Source organism: Scyliorhinus torazame, chromosome 1 (genome assembly GCF_047496885.1).
Source record: "Scyliorhinus torazame isolate Kashiwa2021f chromosome 1, sScyTor2.1, whole genome shotgun sequence".
Classification (NCBI taxonomy): domain Eukaryota; kingdom Metazoa; phylum Chordata; class Chondrichthyes; order Carcharhiniformes; family Scyliorhinidae; genus Scyliorhinus; species Scyliorhinus torazame.
The window spans coordinates 3,266,295-3,286,001 of NC_092707.1; the positions used below are offsets into that span (position 1 = coordinate 3,266,295).

At 45.7% G+C, this 19,707-nt stretch overlaps 1 protein-coding gene across 4 annotated transcripts in view; it reads right to left on the reverse strand.

Annotated features, from left to right (window-relative positions):
- Positions 1-19,707, reverse strand: part of dnah10 (dynein axonemal heavy chain 10) — a 704,002-nt gene that overhangs the window by 448,876 nt on the left and 235,419 nt on the right. For all 4 annotated transcript variants that reach the window (XM_072511049.1, XM_072511141.1, XM_072510964.1 and 1 more), the window contains exon 25: positions 5,965-6,176. In XM_072511049.1, coding sequence (XP_072367150.1) covers positions 5,965-6,176 — 212 coding nt within the window. The remainder of the gene's footprint in view (positions 1-5,964; positions 6,177-19,707) is intronic.

Genomic DNA, 19,707 nt, shown 5'->3' on the forward strand with positions numbered 1-19,707 from the left:
AGTATTGGAGTTAATGCGGAGTATTGGAGTTAATGCGGAGTATTGGAGTTAATGTGGAGTATTGGAGTTAATGCGGAGTATTGGAGTTAATGCGGAGTATTGGAGTTAATGCGGAGTATTGGAGTTAATGCGGAGTATTGGAGTTAATGCGGAGTATTGGAGTTAATGTGGTGTATTGGAGTTAATGCGGAGTATTGGAGTTAGTGCGGAGTATTGGAGTTAATGCGGAGTATTGGAGTTAATGCGGAGTATTGGAGTTAATGTGGTGTATTGGAGTTAATGTGGAGTATTGGAGTTAATGCGGAGTATTGGAGTTAATGTGGAGTATTGGGGTTAATGCGGAGTATTGGAGTTAATGCGGAGTATTGGAGTTAATGCGGAGTATTGGAGTTAATGCGGAGTATTGGAATTAATGCGGAGTATTGGAGTTAATGCGGAGTATTGGAGTTAATGCGGAGTATTGGGGTTAATGCGGAGTATTGGGGTTAATGTGGAGTATTGGGGTTAATGCGGAGTATTGGGGTTAATGTGGAGTATTGGGGTTAATGTGGAGTATTGGGGTTAATGTGGAGAATTGGGGTTAATGTGGAGTATTGGAGTTAATGCGGAGTATTGGAGTTAATGCGGAGTATTGGAGTTAATGCGGAGTATTGGAGTTAATGTGGAGTATTGGAGTTAATGCGGAGTATTGGAGTTAATGCGGAGTATTGGGGTTAATGCGGAGTATTGGGGTTAATGTGGAGTATTGGGGTTAATGCGGAGTATTGGGGTTAATGTGGAGTATTGGAGTTAATGTGGAGTACTGGGGTTAATGTGGAGTATTGGAGTTAATGCGGAGTATTGGAGTTAATGTGGAGTATTGGAGTTAATGCGGAGTATTGGAGTTAATGTGGAGTATTGGGGTTAATGTGGAGTATTGGGGTTAATGCGGAGTATTGGGGTTAATGTGGAGTATTGGAGTTAATGTGGAGTATTGGAGTTAATGTGGAGTATTGGGGTTAATGTGGAGTACTGGGGTTAATGTGGAGTATTGGAGTTAATGCGGAGTATTGGAGTTAATGCGGAGTATTGGAGTTAATGTGGAGTATTGGGGTTAATGTGGAGTATTGGAGTTAATGCGGAGTATTGGAGTTAATGTGGAGTATTGGGGTTAATGTGGAGTATTGGGGTTAATGCGGAGTATTGGGGTTAATGTGGAGTATTGGAGTTAATGTGGAGTATTGGAGTTAATGTGGAGTATTGGAGTTAATGTGGAGTATTGGGGTTAATGTGGAGTACTGGGGTTAATGTGGAGTATTGGAGTTAATGTGGAGTATTGGAGTTAATGTGGAGTATTGGGGTTAATGTGGAGTATTGGAGTTAATGCGGAGTATTGGAGTTAATGTGGAGTATTGGGGTTAATGTGGAGTATTGGGGTTAATGTGGAGTATTGGGGTTAATGCGGAGTATTGGGGTTAATGTGGAGTATTGGAGTTAATGCAGAGTATTAGAGTTAATGTGGAGTATTGGGGTTAATGTGGAGTATTGGGGTTAATGTGGAGTATTGGAGTTAATGCGGAGTATTGGAGTTAATGTGGAGTATTGGGGTTAATGCGGAGTATTGGAGTTAATGTGGAGTATTGGGGTTAATGTGGAGTATTGGAGTTAATGCGGAGTATTGGAGTTAATGCGGAGTATTGGAGTTAATGTGGAGTATTGGAGTTAATGTGGAGTATTGGGGTTAATGTGGAGTATTGGAGTTAATGCGGAGTATTCGGGTTAATGCGGAGTATTGGAGTTAATGCGGAGTATTGGAGTTAATGCGGAGTATTGGAGTTAATGTGGAGTATTGGGGTTAATGCGGAGTATTGGAGTTAATGTGGAGTATTGGGGTTAATGTGGAGTATTGGAGTTAATGCGGAGTATTGGAGTTAATGTGGAGTATTGGAGTTAATGTGGAGTATTGGGGTTAATGTGGAGTATTGGGGTTAATGTGGAGTATTGGAGTTAATGCGGAGTATTCGGGTTAATGCGGAGTATTGGAGTTAATGCGGAGTATTGGAGTTAATGCGGAGTATTGGGGTTAATGTGGAGTATTGGAGTTAATGAGGAGTATTGGAGTTAATGTGGTGTATTGGAGTTAATGTGGAGTATTGGAGTTAATGTGGAGTATTGGAGTTAATGAGGAGTATTGGAGTTAATGTGGTGTATTGGAGTTAATGTGGAGTATTGGAGTTAATGTGGTGTATTGGAGTTAATGTGGTGTATTGGAGTTAATGTGGTGTATTGGAGTTAATGTGGAGTATTGGAGTTAATGCGGAGTATTGGAGTTAATGTGGAGTATTGGAGTTAATGTGGAGAATTGGGGTTAATGTGGAGTATTGGGGTTAATGCGGAGTATTGGAGTTAATGTGGAGTATTGGAGTTAATGAGGAGTATTGGAGTTAATGTGGTGTATTGGAGTTAATGTGGAGTATTGGAGTTAATGTGGAGTATTGGAGTTAATGAGGAGTATTGGAGTTAATGTGGTGTATTGGAGTTAATGTGGAGTATTGGAGTTAATGTGGTGTATTGGAGTTAATGTGGTGTATTGGAGTTAATGTGGAGTATTGGAGTTCATGCGGAGTACTGGAGTTAATGTGGAGAATTGGGGTTAATGCGGAGTACTGGAGTTAATGTGGAGAATTGGGGTTAATGTGGAGTATTGGAGTTAATGTGGAGTATTGGGGTTAATGCGGTGTATTGGAGTTAATGTGGAGTATTGGAGTTAATGCGGAGAATTGGAGTTAATGTGGAGTATTGGGGTTAATGCGGAGTATTGGGGTTAATGCGGAGTATTGGAGTTAATGTGGAGTATTGGGGTTAATGTGGAGTATTGGAGTTAATGTGGTGTATTGGAGTTAATGTGGAGAATTGGGGTTAATGTGGAGTATTGGAGTTAATGTGGAGTATTGGAGTTAATGTGGAGAATTGGGGTTAATGTGGAGTATTGGGGTTAATGCGGAGTATTGGAGTTAATGAGGAGTATTGGAGTTAATGTGGTGTATTGGAGTTAATGTGGAGTATTGGAGTTAATGTGGTGTATTGGAGTTAATGTGGTGTATTGGAGTTAATGTGGAGTATTGGAGTTAATGCGGAGTACTGGAGTTAATGTGGAGAATTGGGGTTAATGCGGAGTACTGGAGTTAATGTGGAGAATTGGAGTTAATGCAGAGTATTGGAGTTAATGTGGAGTATTGGAGTTAATGTGGAGTATTGGAGTTAATGAGGAGTATTGGAGTTAATGCGGAGTATTGGAGTTAATGCGGAGTATTGGAGTTAATGTGGAGTATTGGAGTTAATGAGGAGTATTGGAGTTAATGTGGAGTATTGGAGTTAATGCGGAGTATTGGAGTTAATGCGGAGTATTGGAGTTAATGTGGAGTATTGGGGTTAATGCGGAGTATTGGAATTAATGCGGAGTATTGGAGTTAATGCAGAGTATTGGAGTTAATGCGGAGTATTGGAGTTAATGCAGAGTATTGGAGTTAATGCGGAGTATTGGAGTTAATGTGGAGTATTGGAGTTAATGCGGAGTATTGGGGTTAATGCGGAGTATTGGAGTTAGTGCGGAGTATTGGAGTTAATGCGGAGTATTGGAGTTAATGCGGAGTATTGGAGTTAATGTGGAGTATTGGAGTTAATGCGGAGTATTGGAGTTAATGCGGAGTATTGGAGTTAATGCGGAGTATTGGAGTTAATGCGGAGTATTGGAGTTAATGCGGAGTATTGGAGTTAATGCGGAGTATTGGAGTTAATGCGGAGTATTGGAGTTAATGTGGAGTATTGGAGTTAATGCGGAGTATTGGAGTTAATGTGGAGTATTGGGGTTAATGTGGAGTATTGGGGTTAATGCGGAGTATTGGGGTTAATGTGGAGTATTGGAGTTAATGTGGAGTATTGGAGTTAATGTGGAGTATTGGAGTTAATGTGGAGTATTGGGGTTAATGTGGAGTACTGGGGTTAATGTGGAGTATTGGAGTTAATGTGGAGTATTGGAGTTAATGTGGAGTATTGGGGTTAATGTGGAGTATTGGAGTTAATGCGGAGTATTGGAGTTAATGTGGAGTATTGGGGTTAATGTGGAGTATTGGGGTTAATGTGGAGTATTGGGGTTAATGCGGAGTATTGGGGTTAATGTGGAGTATTGGAGTTAATGCAGAGTATTAGAGTTAATGTGGAGTATTGGGGTTAATGTGGAGTATTGGGGTTAATGTGGAGTATTGGAGTTAATGCGGAGTATTGGAGTTAATGTGGAGTATTGGGGTTAATGCGGAGTATTGGAGTTAATGTGGAGTATTGGGGTTAATGTGGAGTATTGGAGTTAATGCGGAGTATTGGAGTTAATGCGGAGTATTGGAGTTAATGTGGAGTATTGGAGTTAATGTGGAGTATTGGGGTTAATGTGGAGTATTGGAGTTAATGCGGAGTATTCGGGTTAATGCGGAGTATTGGAGTTAATGCGGAGTATTGGAGTTAATGCGGAGTATTGGAGTTAATGTGGAGTATTGGGGTTAATGCGGAGTATTGGAGTTAATGTGGAGTATTGGGGTTAATGTGGAGTATTGGAGTTAATGCGGAGTATTGGAGTTAATGTGGAGTATTGGAGTTAATGTGGAGTATTGGGGTTAATGTGGAGTATTGGAGTTAATGCGGAGTATTCGGGTTAATGCGGAGTATTGGAGTTAATGCGGAGTATTGGAGTTAATGCGGAGTATTGGAGTTAATGTGGAGTATTGGAGTTAATGCGGAGTATTGGAGTTAATGTGGAGTATTGGGGTTAATGCGGAGTATTGGAATTAATGCGGAGTATTGGAGTTAATGTGGAGTATTGGAGTTAATGCGGAGTATTGGAGTTAATGCGGAGTATTGGGGTTAATGTGGAGTATTGGGGTTAATGCGGAGTATTGGAATTAATGCGGAGTATTGGAGTTAATGTGGAGTATTGGAGTTAATGTGGAGTATTGGAGTTAATGTGGAGTATTGGAGTTAATGCGGAGTATTGGAGTTAATGCGGAGTATTGGAGTTAATGTGGTGTATTGGAGTTAGTGCGGAGTATTGGAGTTAATGCGGAGTATTGGAGTTAATGCGGAGTACTGGAGTTAATGTGGAGTATTGGAGTTAATGTGGAGTATTGGAGTTAATGTGGAGTATTGGAGTTAATGTGGAGTATTGGAGTTAATGTGGTGTATTGGAGTTAATGCGGAGTATTGGAGTTAATGCGGAGTATTGGAGTTAATGCGGAGTATTGGAGTTAATGCGGAGTATTGGAGTTAATGCGGAGTATTGGAGTTAATGTGGTGTATTGCAGTTAGTGCGGAGTATTGGAGTTAATGCGGAGTATTGGAGTTAATGCGGAGTACTGGAGTTAATGTGGAGTATTGGAGTTAATGTGGAGTATTGGAGTTAATGCGGAGTATTGGAGTTAATGCGGAGTATTGGAGTTAATGCGGAGTATTGGAGTTAATGTGGAGTATTGGAGTTAATGTGGTGTATTGGAGTTAGTGCGGAGTATTGGAGTTAATGCGGAGTATTGGAGTTAATGCGGAGTACTGGAGTTAATGTGGAGTATTGGAGTTAATGTGGAGTATTGGAGTTAATGTGGAGTATTGGAGTTAGTGCGGAGTATTGGAGTTAATGTGGAGTACTGGAGTTAATGTGGAGTATTGGAGTTAATGCGGAGTACTGGAGTTAATGTGGAGTATTGGAGTTAATGTGGAGTATTGGAGTTAATGTGGAGTATTGGAGTTAATGCAGAGTATTGGGGTTAATGTGGAGTATTGGAGTTAATGCAGAGTATTGGAGTTAATGCGGAGTATTGGAGTTAATGCGGAGTATTGGAGTTAATGTGGAGTATTGGAGTTAACGTCGGATGCTCAGGTTTATCTACGACCGGTTACATTTGGAGCAAAATAATCTGAACCAAAGGGACTAAATGAACTGACCTTTCTCTCAATGCATCGTTTTTCAAGTCCAATAACAAAGGAATGGATTCCTTAAATTCTTTCATCTGAGATTCCAGATAGAAGCCAACTGAGAGGCTACGAACATCTTTTGGCAGCTTTCTGAAAGCTTTCAGAAACCCATCGATTCCCTCTTGAAGCAGCTGTACATTTAGGTCTGCCCATAATGTCTCCGCCCATTCATCTTTAGCAACCTAGAAACATGTTCATAAGGAAATCAAAATACAACAGATGCTAGAAATCTGAAGTGTAAACAGTAAATGCTGGAAATAGTTAGCATGTCAGGCATCTGTGGAGAGAGAAACAGTTAATCTTTCAGGCCAATAACTTTTCATCAGAAACAAACTAATGAGAAGGCATCAACCTGAAACGTTAACTCTATTAGAGGGCAGCATGTGGCGCAGTGGATAGCACTGGGACTGCGGCGCTGAGGACCCGGTGTTGCTAACTTTTGGTTGGTTCTTAATTTGGCTCTATTTCATCACTTATGCTCAAGAGTCGCCAGGTATCTTTCGACACCGCCACGAGGTTCAGAACCGAATACTGATCAATGACTCGATACACCAGTTAGCAAGTTCAAAAGCAATGCTCATTTATTTACACACAGTCAAATCTACTCATGCATAAACTCTACAAACTAAACTGCCACTATTACTAAAGCCTATACTTAGCTTTGGGCTCCCACTCAGTCAGAGGAACAATGGCCATTGCTCAGTTCCGAGGCTGCTGGGTTGAGCTGTTTACAGGGTGACAACTAGGAGCATCTATCTCGTAGCGTGCGTTGGCTTGGGACTTACTTGGTCTGCTGTAGCTGCTCGGCTGGTCTCTCTCTTCACTGAGAGCCAAAGCCAAAGGAGGGCGTTCTCCCTTGGGGGATACCTTTTATACCCAAAAGTGCTTCGCGCTCTTTTGGGCGGGCCTTGAACTTGGTCTCAACTAATTGGGTCTTTCCCAATTATTGGTATCGATTTTCCTCCAATAGAGGGGTGGTTCCCTGATCGCTGGGCGTGTCCTGGTGACTGCCAATCTGCTTTGTCTTAGCTTCTTCTGGCGCCGGGGAGTCTGTCCTAACATTGTGCATCTAAATGTTTCCCTTTTGTCCCCGGAGATGGCTCATTAGTATGTAAATCGTTTGGTAGTTTCTGTCCTGTCTGAACGTTTAAGGTTCTAATCAACAGACAGAGCTTGCACCTGCTTGTTTCTTAGCATTGTCCAATTTTCCCTGCAGTCTTTGCAAGTGTCCATTTTGTAATCGGGACGTGGCCATCCCAGATGGCTACACACCCTCCTTGTGATCCTCAATGCGAAGTGTGAAGGATCACATTACCATGGCGTCTTCATCCTCTGATCCCCAGGGCACCCATGCTTAGGCTTTACACTGTCCTATCCTATGCAACACAATTTTACCTAAACCATTTTAAATACATTCATTATCAAAAAAGTCTACGGGGCGCTATGACATTAATACATGCATTACAGAAACATGAAAAACTGGAACCTCTAACTATTCTCAATAAACTATCCTCATTCAAACAATCATAAATACAAACAATCCAAAAGTAATCTATACATCTTAAACTGTACAAAATAGCAGCACACAAATTTCTCTGGCCTGGCAGTCGGACACAGAGGCTTACATCTCTTTATTCCACAGAATACATTAAACAAAATGGATGCTTTTTAATCCGTCCCAATGGGTTCGGGGGTCTGGTGAAATTCGAAAATGGGGGACCTAAATCTGTATACCGGGGTGCGAGAGCGATATGCTCTGTTTCGCCATTTCCTGACTCTAAACGTTTGCACGACACTGTAAAGTATCGCCAGCACGAAGAGTGCTTCGACTACATATGAGAGTGAGTACCAGGTGATAAACGTATCACACCAGGTCGGGGTATAAACTAGAAAGAGTGCAGAAAAGATTTACTAGGATGTTGCCGGGACTTGATGGTTTGAGTTATAAGGAGAGGCTGGATAGACTGGGACTTTTTTCCCTGGAGCGTAGGAGGCTTAGGGGTGATCTTATAGAGGTCTATAAAATAATGAGGGGCATAGATAAGGTAGATAGTCAACATCTTTTCCCAAAGGTAGGGGAGTCTAAAACTAGAGGGCATAGGTTTAAGGTGAGAGGGGAGAGATTCAGAAGGGCCCAGAGGGGCAATTTCTTCACTCAGAGGGTAGTGAGTGTCTGGAATGTGCTGCCAGAGGTAGTAGTAGAGGCGGGTACAATTGTGTCTTTTAAAAAGCATTTAGATAGTTACATGGGTAAGATGGGTATCGAGGGTTATGGGCCAAGTGCGGGCAACTGGGACTAGCTTAATGGTAAAAACTGGGCGGCATGGACTGGTTGGGCCGAAGGGCCTGTTTCCATGCTGTAAACTTCTATGATTCTATTGCTCGCTGTCGCTGGGCTAGTTATCTCGGGGTTCCGTGTATTACAGGGGTGAGAATCATTTACGGTTTGTGTGGTAGGGGTCAGGGGTAGCGTCCGCGTGCAACTGAAGGGATCCCGCTAAAATCCATGTGAACACGAAGGCTGTCTTCAGCCTTGTCGGACTTCTTTGTCTTCCTCTGGGGTTCCTGAGTTTCTGGAGGTCTGTGAACACAAGCATAATTTCTGTTATTATTTGCTGAAGATCTCGTATGTCTGTCTGTCTGTCCTTTACTGCCAATTTCCCTTTATAATTGGTCACCATCTGTGACTCCCTCATTTAAAAAAACCGAATATTCGGACAAGACATCTGAGAAAATACTGCGGTACTGCGAGCCGTCTCGCAGCCTGTGTGATTTACCACCCCAGTGTTGCAGGATGTAAATAGCAGAGGGAAGCAACCTAAGGGTTGCCAAAACCAAACAAAAGAATTTTGAACGTAACGAGCCAAAATGGGGTGCGTATGGGCCGCAGCGGGTAAGAAATGGGTAGAATCCCCGGGTAGGACGGTGATCAATGCCGTTTGTGCTCTACCTGAGCGTAGATGACCAGAGGGGGGGTCCTCAGGCAGGGCGGGGACCAATGCCGTTTCTCCACTGCCTGAGCAACTGGCAAGAACGGGTAAGAATGTGGTTGTCAAAGAACAAAGAACAAAGAACAAAGAAATGTACAGCACAGGAACAGGCCCTTCGGCCCTCCAAGCCCGTGCCGACCATACTGCCCGACTAAACTACAATCTTCTACACTTCCTGGGTCCGTATCCTTCTATTCCCATCCTATTCATATATTTGTCAAGATGCCCCTTAAATGTCCCTATCGTCCCTGCTTCCACTACCTCCTCCGGTGGGTCGTGGGGGCTTACTCTCGAATCAAGAGAGTAACTATGAGTCATGTCTGTCGACAAACTAGTTCCTCTGAACGGTTGTCTGGCGACAAACTTGTACCTTTAAACTGGTTTCTGTTGACAAACTAGTTCCTCTGAACTGTTGTCTGGGGACAAACTTGTTCCATTAACAGCCGGGGGGCGTTAAAGGAGTGGGGGCTGTGAAAAGTTTCAAGTTTACACACAACACTTAACATTAACACTGACGAACATACAATGAACATGGTGCAGATTCCATCAGAAGGGACACCGTATCTCTCCATCGCTTCCTTTTTTCTCCATCATCTGGACACCTCACTGCTTAATAGCGAACAGGGTCGCAAAGGGATTGGTTTGGTGGGAGTCAGACTCTAAGTCATCATCGTCTCCCGGCTCCCAAACTTTTGTCTGTAGTAACCGTGCTAAAGCTGCTTGGGGCGAATTGGGGTCCATCGCATCATTCCGGATGAGCCTGAACGAATTGTCTCGGTGCCAGAATCGTGTGTCGAGGTTGGAGCTACTATGCTTCAATCCGTAATCGTCGGGCGGTGGGTCTGGGTCAGGGCTTTGATGTAAGTGATTTCAAATGGGTCGGTAGAATCATGCTCAGATTCACTGGGAGTGGGGCCTGGTGCAGGGGTGTAGTCGTATCGTGGTGTGTTGTGGCTGTCGTCATTGTGATCGCTGTCACTGCTGGTTAAGGGAAGGGAGAGGCGGAGTCGTGCCTCTGGGGGCGGAGTTGAAGTCGTGTCTGAGGGGGGGCTGGAGTGGTTGGGGGAGGGTAGGAATACGTCATCTGTGGGCGGGGCGTGATCGTCTGCTGCTGCAAGCAGGATGTGGTGTGTGTGGTTATTCTGTGAGCCATAAGCCTTGAGCTGGTTTATATGAAACCACGCAGACTTACCATTGGGATAGTTATTTTGTATACTGAGGGGCTGACTTTGTCCGAAATGAAGTACGGTCCGGAAAGTTTTGGGGGGAGGAATGAACTGGGGTTGTAAAGGGAAAGCATAACTTATTGCCCTACTGTAAACTCAGTGGCGTGTACTGTTTTATCAAAACAGGCCTTGCTCTGTTTCTTCCTGGTTCCAAGTCTCACTGCTGCGGCGAGTTGGGCTGCCTTTATGTTCTGTACTAGTTGTGTGACCGCGTTTTCATGTGTGGGGGCTGTAACTGCGGGGCTGGCCAAATCCAGTCCTAATAAGTACTCAGTGCCTTTCATGGGGCGTCCGGTCATGAGGGTGTGGGGGTTGAAACCTGTGGATGTGTTTCTTAAAAACATTAACGCAAATGGGAGTACTGAATCCCAGGTGCTATTATTTTGCTGAACCATTTTCCTGAGGGTGGCTTTCAATGTCCTATTCATTCATTCTACAATACCACTTGACTGGGGGTGGTATGCGATATGGAACTTTTGTGTAATTCCGAAAATCGTGAGGACGTTTTTCATTACACGTCCGGTGAAATGGGAGCCTTGATCGGACTCTATACTGCGTGGGAGGCCCCATCTTGTAAAGATGTGGTGTGTTAAGGTATTAGTTCGTGACGGAAATGCTTCCACCCATTTTGTGAAGGTGTCTATGATCACCGACACATACTTGTAACCATTTCTGCACGGGGGTAGGGGTCCTGTATAATCTATCTGGAGATTTGTCCAGGGTCCATTAACGGGGTGGGCATGGCTAAGTTGAGCCTTTTTAGCATATCTGTCCAGATTGTTGTGGGCACAGATTAAACAATTCTCTACGTAGTGTGTGACATCGGTTTTTAAATCAGGCCACCAGCAAAGTGGTCTGAGGTGGGCTAGGGTGGGTTCAATTCCTTGGTGTCCATGATTGTCATGAAACTGACAAATGATCTGGTTCCTGTCCTGGCTGGGAACTATATAAATGCCATCCTTTAAAATCACACCGTCGTGTGTGGTGATTGCGTGTTTAAACTTGTCGTACGCGGCTGGGAAGGTTCCCTTTAAAACCTCCCTGAGTTTCTCGTCCTCTTTCTGGGCCTTCGCTAAATCCTGAATGTTGGTCTGTGAGACCTGAACTGCGTGTACTGGGGTGCTTTCGGGGCGGTTCCAAAAATAACCATGCCTGGAGCCTGCCTTCGCTAGGGCGTCTGCTTTAACGTTTCCAGGGGGAGGAAGAACGGTGATGACTGCGAACCTTAATTATGCCGTATTTCCTATCCTTCGCCGTCTCTAAGATATGGCGGAGTAATGGGGCTGAGGGTAGGGGTTTACCGTCCACGGAAACAAACCCTCTTGTTTCCCAGAGTGGTAGGAACTCTGTCAAACTATTACAGACATACAAGCTGTCTGAATAGATGTCTGCTGTGGTCGGGAACGAGTCGGGGTGGTCTACAATATACGCAATTGCTGCCAGCTCTGCTGCCTGCGAGCCTAGGTGTCCTGGCAACTTCAAGGAAATTTCATCTAGGGCGCGTCCCTGTGCGTCCTCTACATATATACCGCAGCCGGTAATTCTCTGAGCCATCCACATATATCTTCAGGGGTGCGCACGTGTCTGTGGGCTGGGGTCTCTGGGGTCTACTACCTGTTTTCAACAAAGAACAAAGAAATGTACAGCACAGGAACAGGCCCTTGGGCCCTCCAAGCCCGTGCCGACCATACTGCCCGACTAAACTACAATCTTCTACACTTCCTGGGTCCGTATCCTTCTATTCCCATCCTATTCATATATTTGTCAAGATGCCCCTTAAATGTCCCTATCGTCCCTGCTTCCACTACCTCCTCCGGTAGTGAGTTCCAGGCACCCACTACCCTCTGCGTAAAAAACTTGCCTCGTACATCTACTCTAGACCTTGCCCCTCTCACCTTAAACCTATGCCCCCTAGTAATTGACCCCTCTACCCTGGGGAAAAGCCTCTGACTATCCACTCTGTCTATGCCCCTCATAATTTTGTATACCTCTATCAGGTCGCCCCTCAACCTCCTTCGTTCCAGTGACAACAAACCGAGTTTATTCAATCGCTCCTCATAGCTTATGCCCTCCATACCAGGCAACATTCTGGTAAATCTCTTCTGCACCCTCTCTAAAGCCTCCACATCCTTCTGGTAGTGTGGCGACCAGAATTGAACACTATACTCCAAGTGTGGCCTAACTAAGGTTCTATACAGCTGCAACATGACTTGCCAATTCTTATACTCAATGCCCCGGCCAATGAAGGCAAGCATGCCGTATGCCTTCTTGACTACCTTCTCCACCTGTGTTGCCCCTTTCAATGACCTGTGGACCTGTACTCCTAGATCTCTCTGACTTTCAATACTCTTGAGGGTTCTACCATTCACTGTATATTCCCTACCTGCATTAGCCCTTCCAAAATGCATTACCTCACATTTGTCCGGATTAAGCTCCATCTGCCATCTCTCCGCCCAAGTCTCCAGACAATCTAAATCCTGCTGTATCCTCAGACAGTCCTCATCGCTATCCGCAATTCCACCAACCTTTGTGTCGTCTGCAAACTTACTAATCAGACCAGTTACATTTTCCTCCAAATCATTTATATATACTACAAACAGCAAAGGTCCCAGCACTGATCCCTGTGGAACACCACTGGTCACAGCCCTCCAATTAGAAAAGCATCCCTCCATTGCTACCCTCTGCCTTCTATGGCCTAGCCAGTTCTGTATCCACCTTGCCAGTTCACCCCTGATCCCGTGTGACTTCACCTTTTGTACTAGTCTACCATGAGGGACCTTGTCAAAGGCCTTACTGAAGTCCATATAGACAACATCCACTGCCCTACCTGCATCAATCATCTTAGTGACCTCCTCGAAAAACTCTATCAAGTTAGTGAGACACGACCTCCCCTTCACAAAACCGTGCTGCCTCTCACTAATACGTCCATTTGCTTCCAAATGGGAGTAGATCCTGTCTCGAAGAATTCTCTCCAGTAATTTCCCTACCACTGAAGTAAGGCTCACCGGCCTGTAGTTCCCGGGATTATCCTTGCTACCCTTCTTAAACAGAGGAACAACATTGGCTATTCTCCAGTCCTCTGGGACATCCCCTGAAGACAGCGAGGATCCAAAGATTTCTGTCAAGGCCTCAGCAATTTCCTCTCCAGCCTCCTTCAGTATTCTGGGGTAGATCCCATCAGGCCCTGGGGACTTATCTACCTTAATATTTTTTAAGACACCCAACACCTCGTCTTTTTGGATCACAATGTGACCCAGGCTATCTACACCCCCTTCTCCAGACTCAACATCTACCAATTCCTTCTCTTTGGTGAATACTGATGCAAAGTATTAATTTAGTACCTCGCCCATTTCCTCTGGCTCCACACATAGATTCCCTTGCCTATCCTTCAGTGGGCCAACCCTTTCCCTGGCTACCCTCTTGCTTTTTATGTACGTGTAAAAAGCCTTGGGATTTTCCTTAACCCTATTTGCCAATGACTTTTCATGACCCCTTCTAGCCCTCCTGACTCCTTGCTTAAGTTCCTTCCTACTTTCCTTATATGCCACACAGGCTTCGTCTGTTCCCAGCCTTTTAGCCCTGACAAATGCCTCCTTTTTCTTTTTGACGAGGCCTACAATATCACTCGTCATCCAAGGTTCCCGAAAATTGCCGTATTTATCTTTCTTCCTCACAGGAACATGCCTGTCCTGTATTCCTTTCAACTGACACTTGAAAGCCTCCCACATGTCAGATGTTGATTTGCCCTCAAACATCCGCCCCCAATCTATGTTCTTCAGTTCCCGCCTAATATTGTTATAATTAGCCTTCCCCCAATTTAGCACATTCATCCTCGGACCACTCTTATCCTTGTCCACCAGTACTTTAAAACTTACTGAATTGTGGTCACTGTTACCGAAATGCTCCCCTACTGAAACATCTACCACCTGGCCGGGCTCATTCCCCAATACCAGGTGCAGTACCGCCCCTTCCCTAGTTGGACTGTTTACATATTGTTTTAAGAAGCCCTCCTGGATGCTCCTTACAAACTCCGCCCCGTCTAAGCCCCTGGCACTAAGTGAGTCCCAGTCAATATTGGGGAAGTTGAAGTCTCCCATCACCACAACCCTGTTGTTTTTACTCTTTTCCAAAATCTGTCTACCTATCTGCTCCTCTATCTCCCGCTGGCTGTTGGGAGGCCTGTAGTATACCCCCAACATTGTGACTGCACCCTTCTTATTCCTGATCTCTACCCATATAGCCTCACTGCCCTCTGAGGTGTCCTCTCGCAGTACAGCTGTGATATTCTCCCGAACAAGTAGCGCAACTCCGCCTCCCCTTTTACATCCCCCTCTATCCCGCCTGAAACATCTAAATCCTGGAACGTTTAGCTGCCAATCCTGCCCTTCCCTCAACCAGGTCTCTGTAATGGCAACAACATCATAGTTCCAAGTAGTAATCCAAGCTCTAAGTTCATCTGCCTTACCCGTAATGCTCCTTGCATTAAAACATATGCACTTCAGGCCACCAGACCCGCTGTGTTCAGCAACTTCTCCCCGTCTGCTCTGCCTCAGAGCCACACTGTCCCTATTCCCTAGTTCTCCCTCAATGCTCTCACCTTCTGACCTATTGCTCCCGTGCCCACCCCCCTGCCATACTAGTTTAAACCCTCCCGTTTTCCTGGGGGGTGTTTTGGGAATAAATGGGCCTGTGTTCTGTTTCATGGTGATGATCTCACATTCTGAGGGGTGCCTGCATACTGCAGATTATCGGCAAGGAAGGTGTGGGTTTTGGTTCTCTTTACCGTGATGTCCCGTCCCTGTAAAAGAAGGGTCCAACGGGCTGCACGGATTTGGCTGACTGTGCCATCTTTAAGTCGGCCGTCTAACAATAGCTGTGTCGGTGGTGTGTTCTGTGAGGATGGTGATGGGGTTGAGTCCTGTAATGTAGGCGAAGTATTGTACTGCCCAAAAAACTGTGAGCAGGTGCCTTTCACAGGCAGAAAATCCTTGCTCTACGGGGTCTAACATGCGTGAGGTGTATGCTACGGGGCATAACTGGTTGTGGCATTCCTGGAGGAGCACGGCCGAAAGGGTTTGGTCGGTGCTTGCTACCTCTATAGCATCCGGGGAAAGTGGATCTGGGACCTGTAGTGCGGGGGCTGTGCTGAGTGCTCTTTTTAAAGCGTCCACGGCATCTGTATGCTGTGGAAGCCATTCCCAAGGTGCCTGCTTCTTGAGAAGTTCGGAAAGGGGCGCTGCTTTAGTGGCGAAACCGTCAATATGGTTTCGGCAGTAACCAACTAGTCCTAAAAATGACCGGAGGGCTGAGACATTGTGGGGAAGGGGCAATTTGACGATCGAGTCAATTCTCTTGTGCTCGATCTCGCGTTTACCACAAGTGATCACTGTTCCCAAGTAAATCACTTTTTCTTTCAGAATCTGGGCCTTTTTGGGGTTGACTTTACATCCAATTTTTTTTAGGAGTGCTAGGAGCTCGGCGAGAAGCAAAATGTGCTCTCCCTTTGTGTCTGTCTGTCGTAACAAGTCGTCTACATACTGGACCAGACAATCGGGGCGGGAACATTTTGAGAATCCATTTGCCAGGTGTCGCTGGAAAATGGAGGGGGAGATGTGGAAGCCTTGTGGAAGGCACGTCCACGTGTACTGTTGCCCTTGAAATGTAAAGGCAAATTTGTACTGGCACGCTTTAGCCAATGGAATGGACCAGAGGCCATTACTAATGTCCAAAACCGAAAAAAAATTTGACTAGAGTCCCTGTTTGAGCATGGTCTCGGGACTCGTGGCTACGGTGGGGGCTGCTGCTGGGGTTACTTTGTTCAGTTCCCGGTAATCAATGGTCAGTCACCATAAGAACATAACAACTAGGAGCAGGAGTAGGCCATCTGGCCCCTCGAGCCTGCTCCGCCATTCAATGAGATCATGGCTGATCTTTTGTGGACTCAGCTCCACTTTCCGGCCCGAACACCATAACCCTTAATCCCTTTATTCTTCAAAAAACTATCTATCTTTATCTTAAAAACATTTAATGAAGGAGCCTCTACTGCTTCACTGGGCAAGGAATTCCATAGATTCACAACCCTTTGGGTGAAGAAGTTCCTCCTAAACTCAGTCCTAAATCTACTTCCCCTTATTTTGAGGCTATGCCCCCTAGTTCTGCTTTCACCCGCCAGTGGAAACAACCTGCCCGCATCTATCCTATCGATTCCCTTCATAATCTTTTATGTTTCTATAAGATCCCCCCTCATCCTTCTAAATTCCAACAAGTACAGTCCCAGTCTACTCAACCTCTCCTCGTAATCCAACCCCTTCAGCTCTGGGATTAACCTAGTGAATCTCCTCTGCACACCCTCCAGTGCCAGTACGTCCTTTCTCAAGTAAGGAGACCAAAACTGAACACAATACTCCAGGTGTGGCCTCACTAACACCTTATACAATTGCAGCAGAACCTCCCTAGTCTTAAACGCCATCCCTCTAGCAATGAAGGACAAAATTCCATTTGCCTTCTTAATCACCTGTTGCACCTGAAAACCAACTTTTTGCGACTCATGCACTAGCACACCCAGGTCTCTCTGCACAGCAGCATGTTTTAATATTTTATAATTTAAATAATAATCCCTTTTGCTGTTATTCCAACCAAAATGGATAACCTCACATTTGTCAACATTGTATTCCATCTGCCAGACCCTAGCCCATTCACTTAGCCTATCCAAATCCCTCTGCAGACTTCCAGTATCCTCTGCACTTTTTGCTTTACCACTTATCTTCGTGTCGTCTGCAAACTTCGACACATTGCCCTTGGTCCCCAACTCCAAATCATCTATGTAAATTGTGAACAATTGTGGGCCCAACACTGATCCCTGAGGGACACCACTAGCTACTGATTGCCAACCAGAGAAACACCCATTAATCCCCACTCTTTGCTTTCTATTAATTAACCAATCCTCTATCCATGCTACTACTTTCCCCTTAATGCCATGCACCTTTATCTTATGCAACAACCTTTTGTGTGGCACCTTGTCAAAGGCTTTCTGGAAATCTAGATATACCACATCCATTGGCTCCCCATTATCCACCGCACTGTTAATGTCCTCAAAAAATTCCACTAAATTAGTAGGCACGACCTGCCCTTTATGAACCCATGCTGCGTCTGCCCAATGGGACAATTTCCACCCAGATGCCTCGCTATTTCTTCCTTGATGATAGATTCCAGCATCTTCCCTACTACCGAAGTTAAGCTCACTGGCCTATAATTACCCGCTTTCTGCCTACCTCCTTTTTTAATCAGTGTGTTGTGTGTGGAGGCTACTGATCTGAGTACGCCTTGATCCAACAAACTCTCTATTACTTTGGAGATTTCTCCCTCTGCTTCCTGGGGAAATCCGTACTGCTTCTGGGGTTTAGGGGCGGGACCTGTAACGTTCACAAAGCCAGTCAAACTGCCACAGTCGTGCTTGTGCTGTGCAAATGCTGCTTTGTGTTCCTTCAGGACTGCCCTAACCTGTTTGTCTGCACTAATGGCTCGAGGGTCGAACCAGAAGTCTCCAACTGAGCTAATCCTATTTACGTATTCTCCTACTGTGAGCGTGGAGGGGGCTCGTGCTGCCTTTGCCATTTTCCATACACACTTGTTCACTGGGTCGAAAGAAAGGTTATGGGAGCTCATGAAATCGATCCCAAGGATATGTTCTGCTGTCTGGGGCAGATCAACTAAAATTACGGGGTGCTTGGTTGCGATGTTCCCTATCTGTATTGCAATAGGGGCTGTGATGTGGCCCTGTTGTAAATGGCCTGTAAAACCGCTGAGTGTAATGGTGTCTGTTGTGGGCCACGTGTCTCGCTGGAACATCGTGGAGGAATTGAGTGTGGAACGGGACCCTCCTGTGTCCCAAAGAAATTCCATGGGTTGTCCCCGAACTTTGCCTGCTATTACCGGTCTACCAGACTTGTCCCAAAGGGTGTCGCAGACCCAAGTTGGGGAGCCCGAACACCGTCAGTCGGTGCCGTTCATGTCTGCATTCTCTGAACGGGCGCTAACGCTATGGATCGGCTTTGCCCTATACCTGTTTAGGGTGCCTGTCTGTTGGTTTCTCTGCTGCTTCTGGGGCGCGTTGCACTCTCGTGCAAAGTATCCTAGCTGTCCACAATTATAACATTCCTGAGCTTTGGGCTGGGGTTGGTTGTTCCTGCCCTCATTTACCCATGCGGGGTTCTGGTGTGCTTTAACTGGGTTCATTTCTACCTGCTCTTCATTGGGTGTTATAAATGCAGTTTCGCCTGCAATTGATTGCTCCCAAGTGCGGGACAATCTCTTCAAAACCCATCTTTCATTGTGGGCCTCATCTGAGGGGTCCTAATTTGCGCAAGCTTTTCATCCTGCTTGTGTGGCGAGGGAGACTAGATTCGGGTCCATTTGGCCATATTATCTGGGGACAAATGGGCGCGGGCTAACTCTCCAAAAACTGCGGTAAAATGAATCCACAAATGTCCAGCAAACTCTGTGGGGTGCTCTGTCTTCTTTTGCCTACACTTATTTAGGTCTTCTACGGGGTCTCCTCTGTTCAGGCCGATCGCATCAAGGATCGCTGTGTGCATTTCTTGGAGTGTGCCTCCTCCTACATTCTGTCGGTCGGGAGGGGCTGCTACAGCTGAAGGGTCGAGGCTTAAAACTGTGAGCTTCACTCGCTCCTTTTCGTCCAGGCCGTACGTGGTAGCCTGTTGTCTGACTTTCGCGAAAAATTGGTGGGGGTCGGATATGGGAAGGAACGGTGTAATTTTTCCACACGCATCCTGTAATTGGGTCACGGTTAACGGGGTTGTGTAAAGGAAGTCTGCTTCTCCTTCTCCTGCGGCCCTGCGGTGTGTGGTCACAGGAATCATGGGGGTGTGTTCTGCCTGTTCGGTTGGGGGTTGGGGCGCTTTCCTTTTCTGGGGTTTTTCCTGCGTACATGTTCTGTACGTATCTATGGGCAGTCGCGTTCAATTCCTGCCAATCGGGGCCGTCTTCTTGATCTAATTGGGGTCCGACTGTACTCTGAAATCCATTTTGCACAGACAGCAGAGATTGCAATTCTGCAATTTGCTTCCGGCGCTTTGCATGGTCTACGGAGCTCTGCCTTTGTTCTGTCGTGGAAGTATGGAGTGCTCGTAGGGCTGCTTTTAAATCATTGCACTGCTTCTACAATTTCTCAACTTGCTGTTCTGTTTCTAGTCTTACCAAGACCGCATGTTGCGTGTCCTGGTAGGTCTTATCGTATTGTGTCTGAAAGCTGTTCAAATGCACGAGACAAGACTGATGTGCCCGCTTGGCATCATCGACCTCTCTGTCCCTTGCTGCTAACTGCTCTTTCAGATCTCGATTCTCTTTCTCTACCTCACTCGCGTCTACCTCAATACTTCTGTCTCTCTCCTCTATCTCTCTACGGAGCGTCCTAACGACCTCCTCTGTGCCTCGCAATTGTGCCAAACAGGACACGATTGCCATCGGCTTGCGAGCTT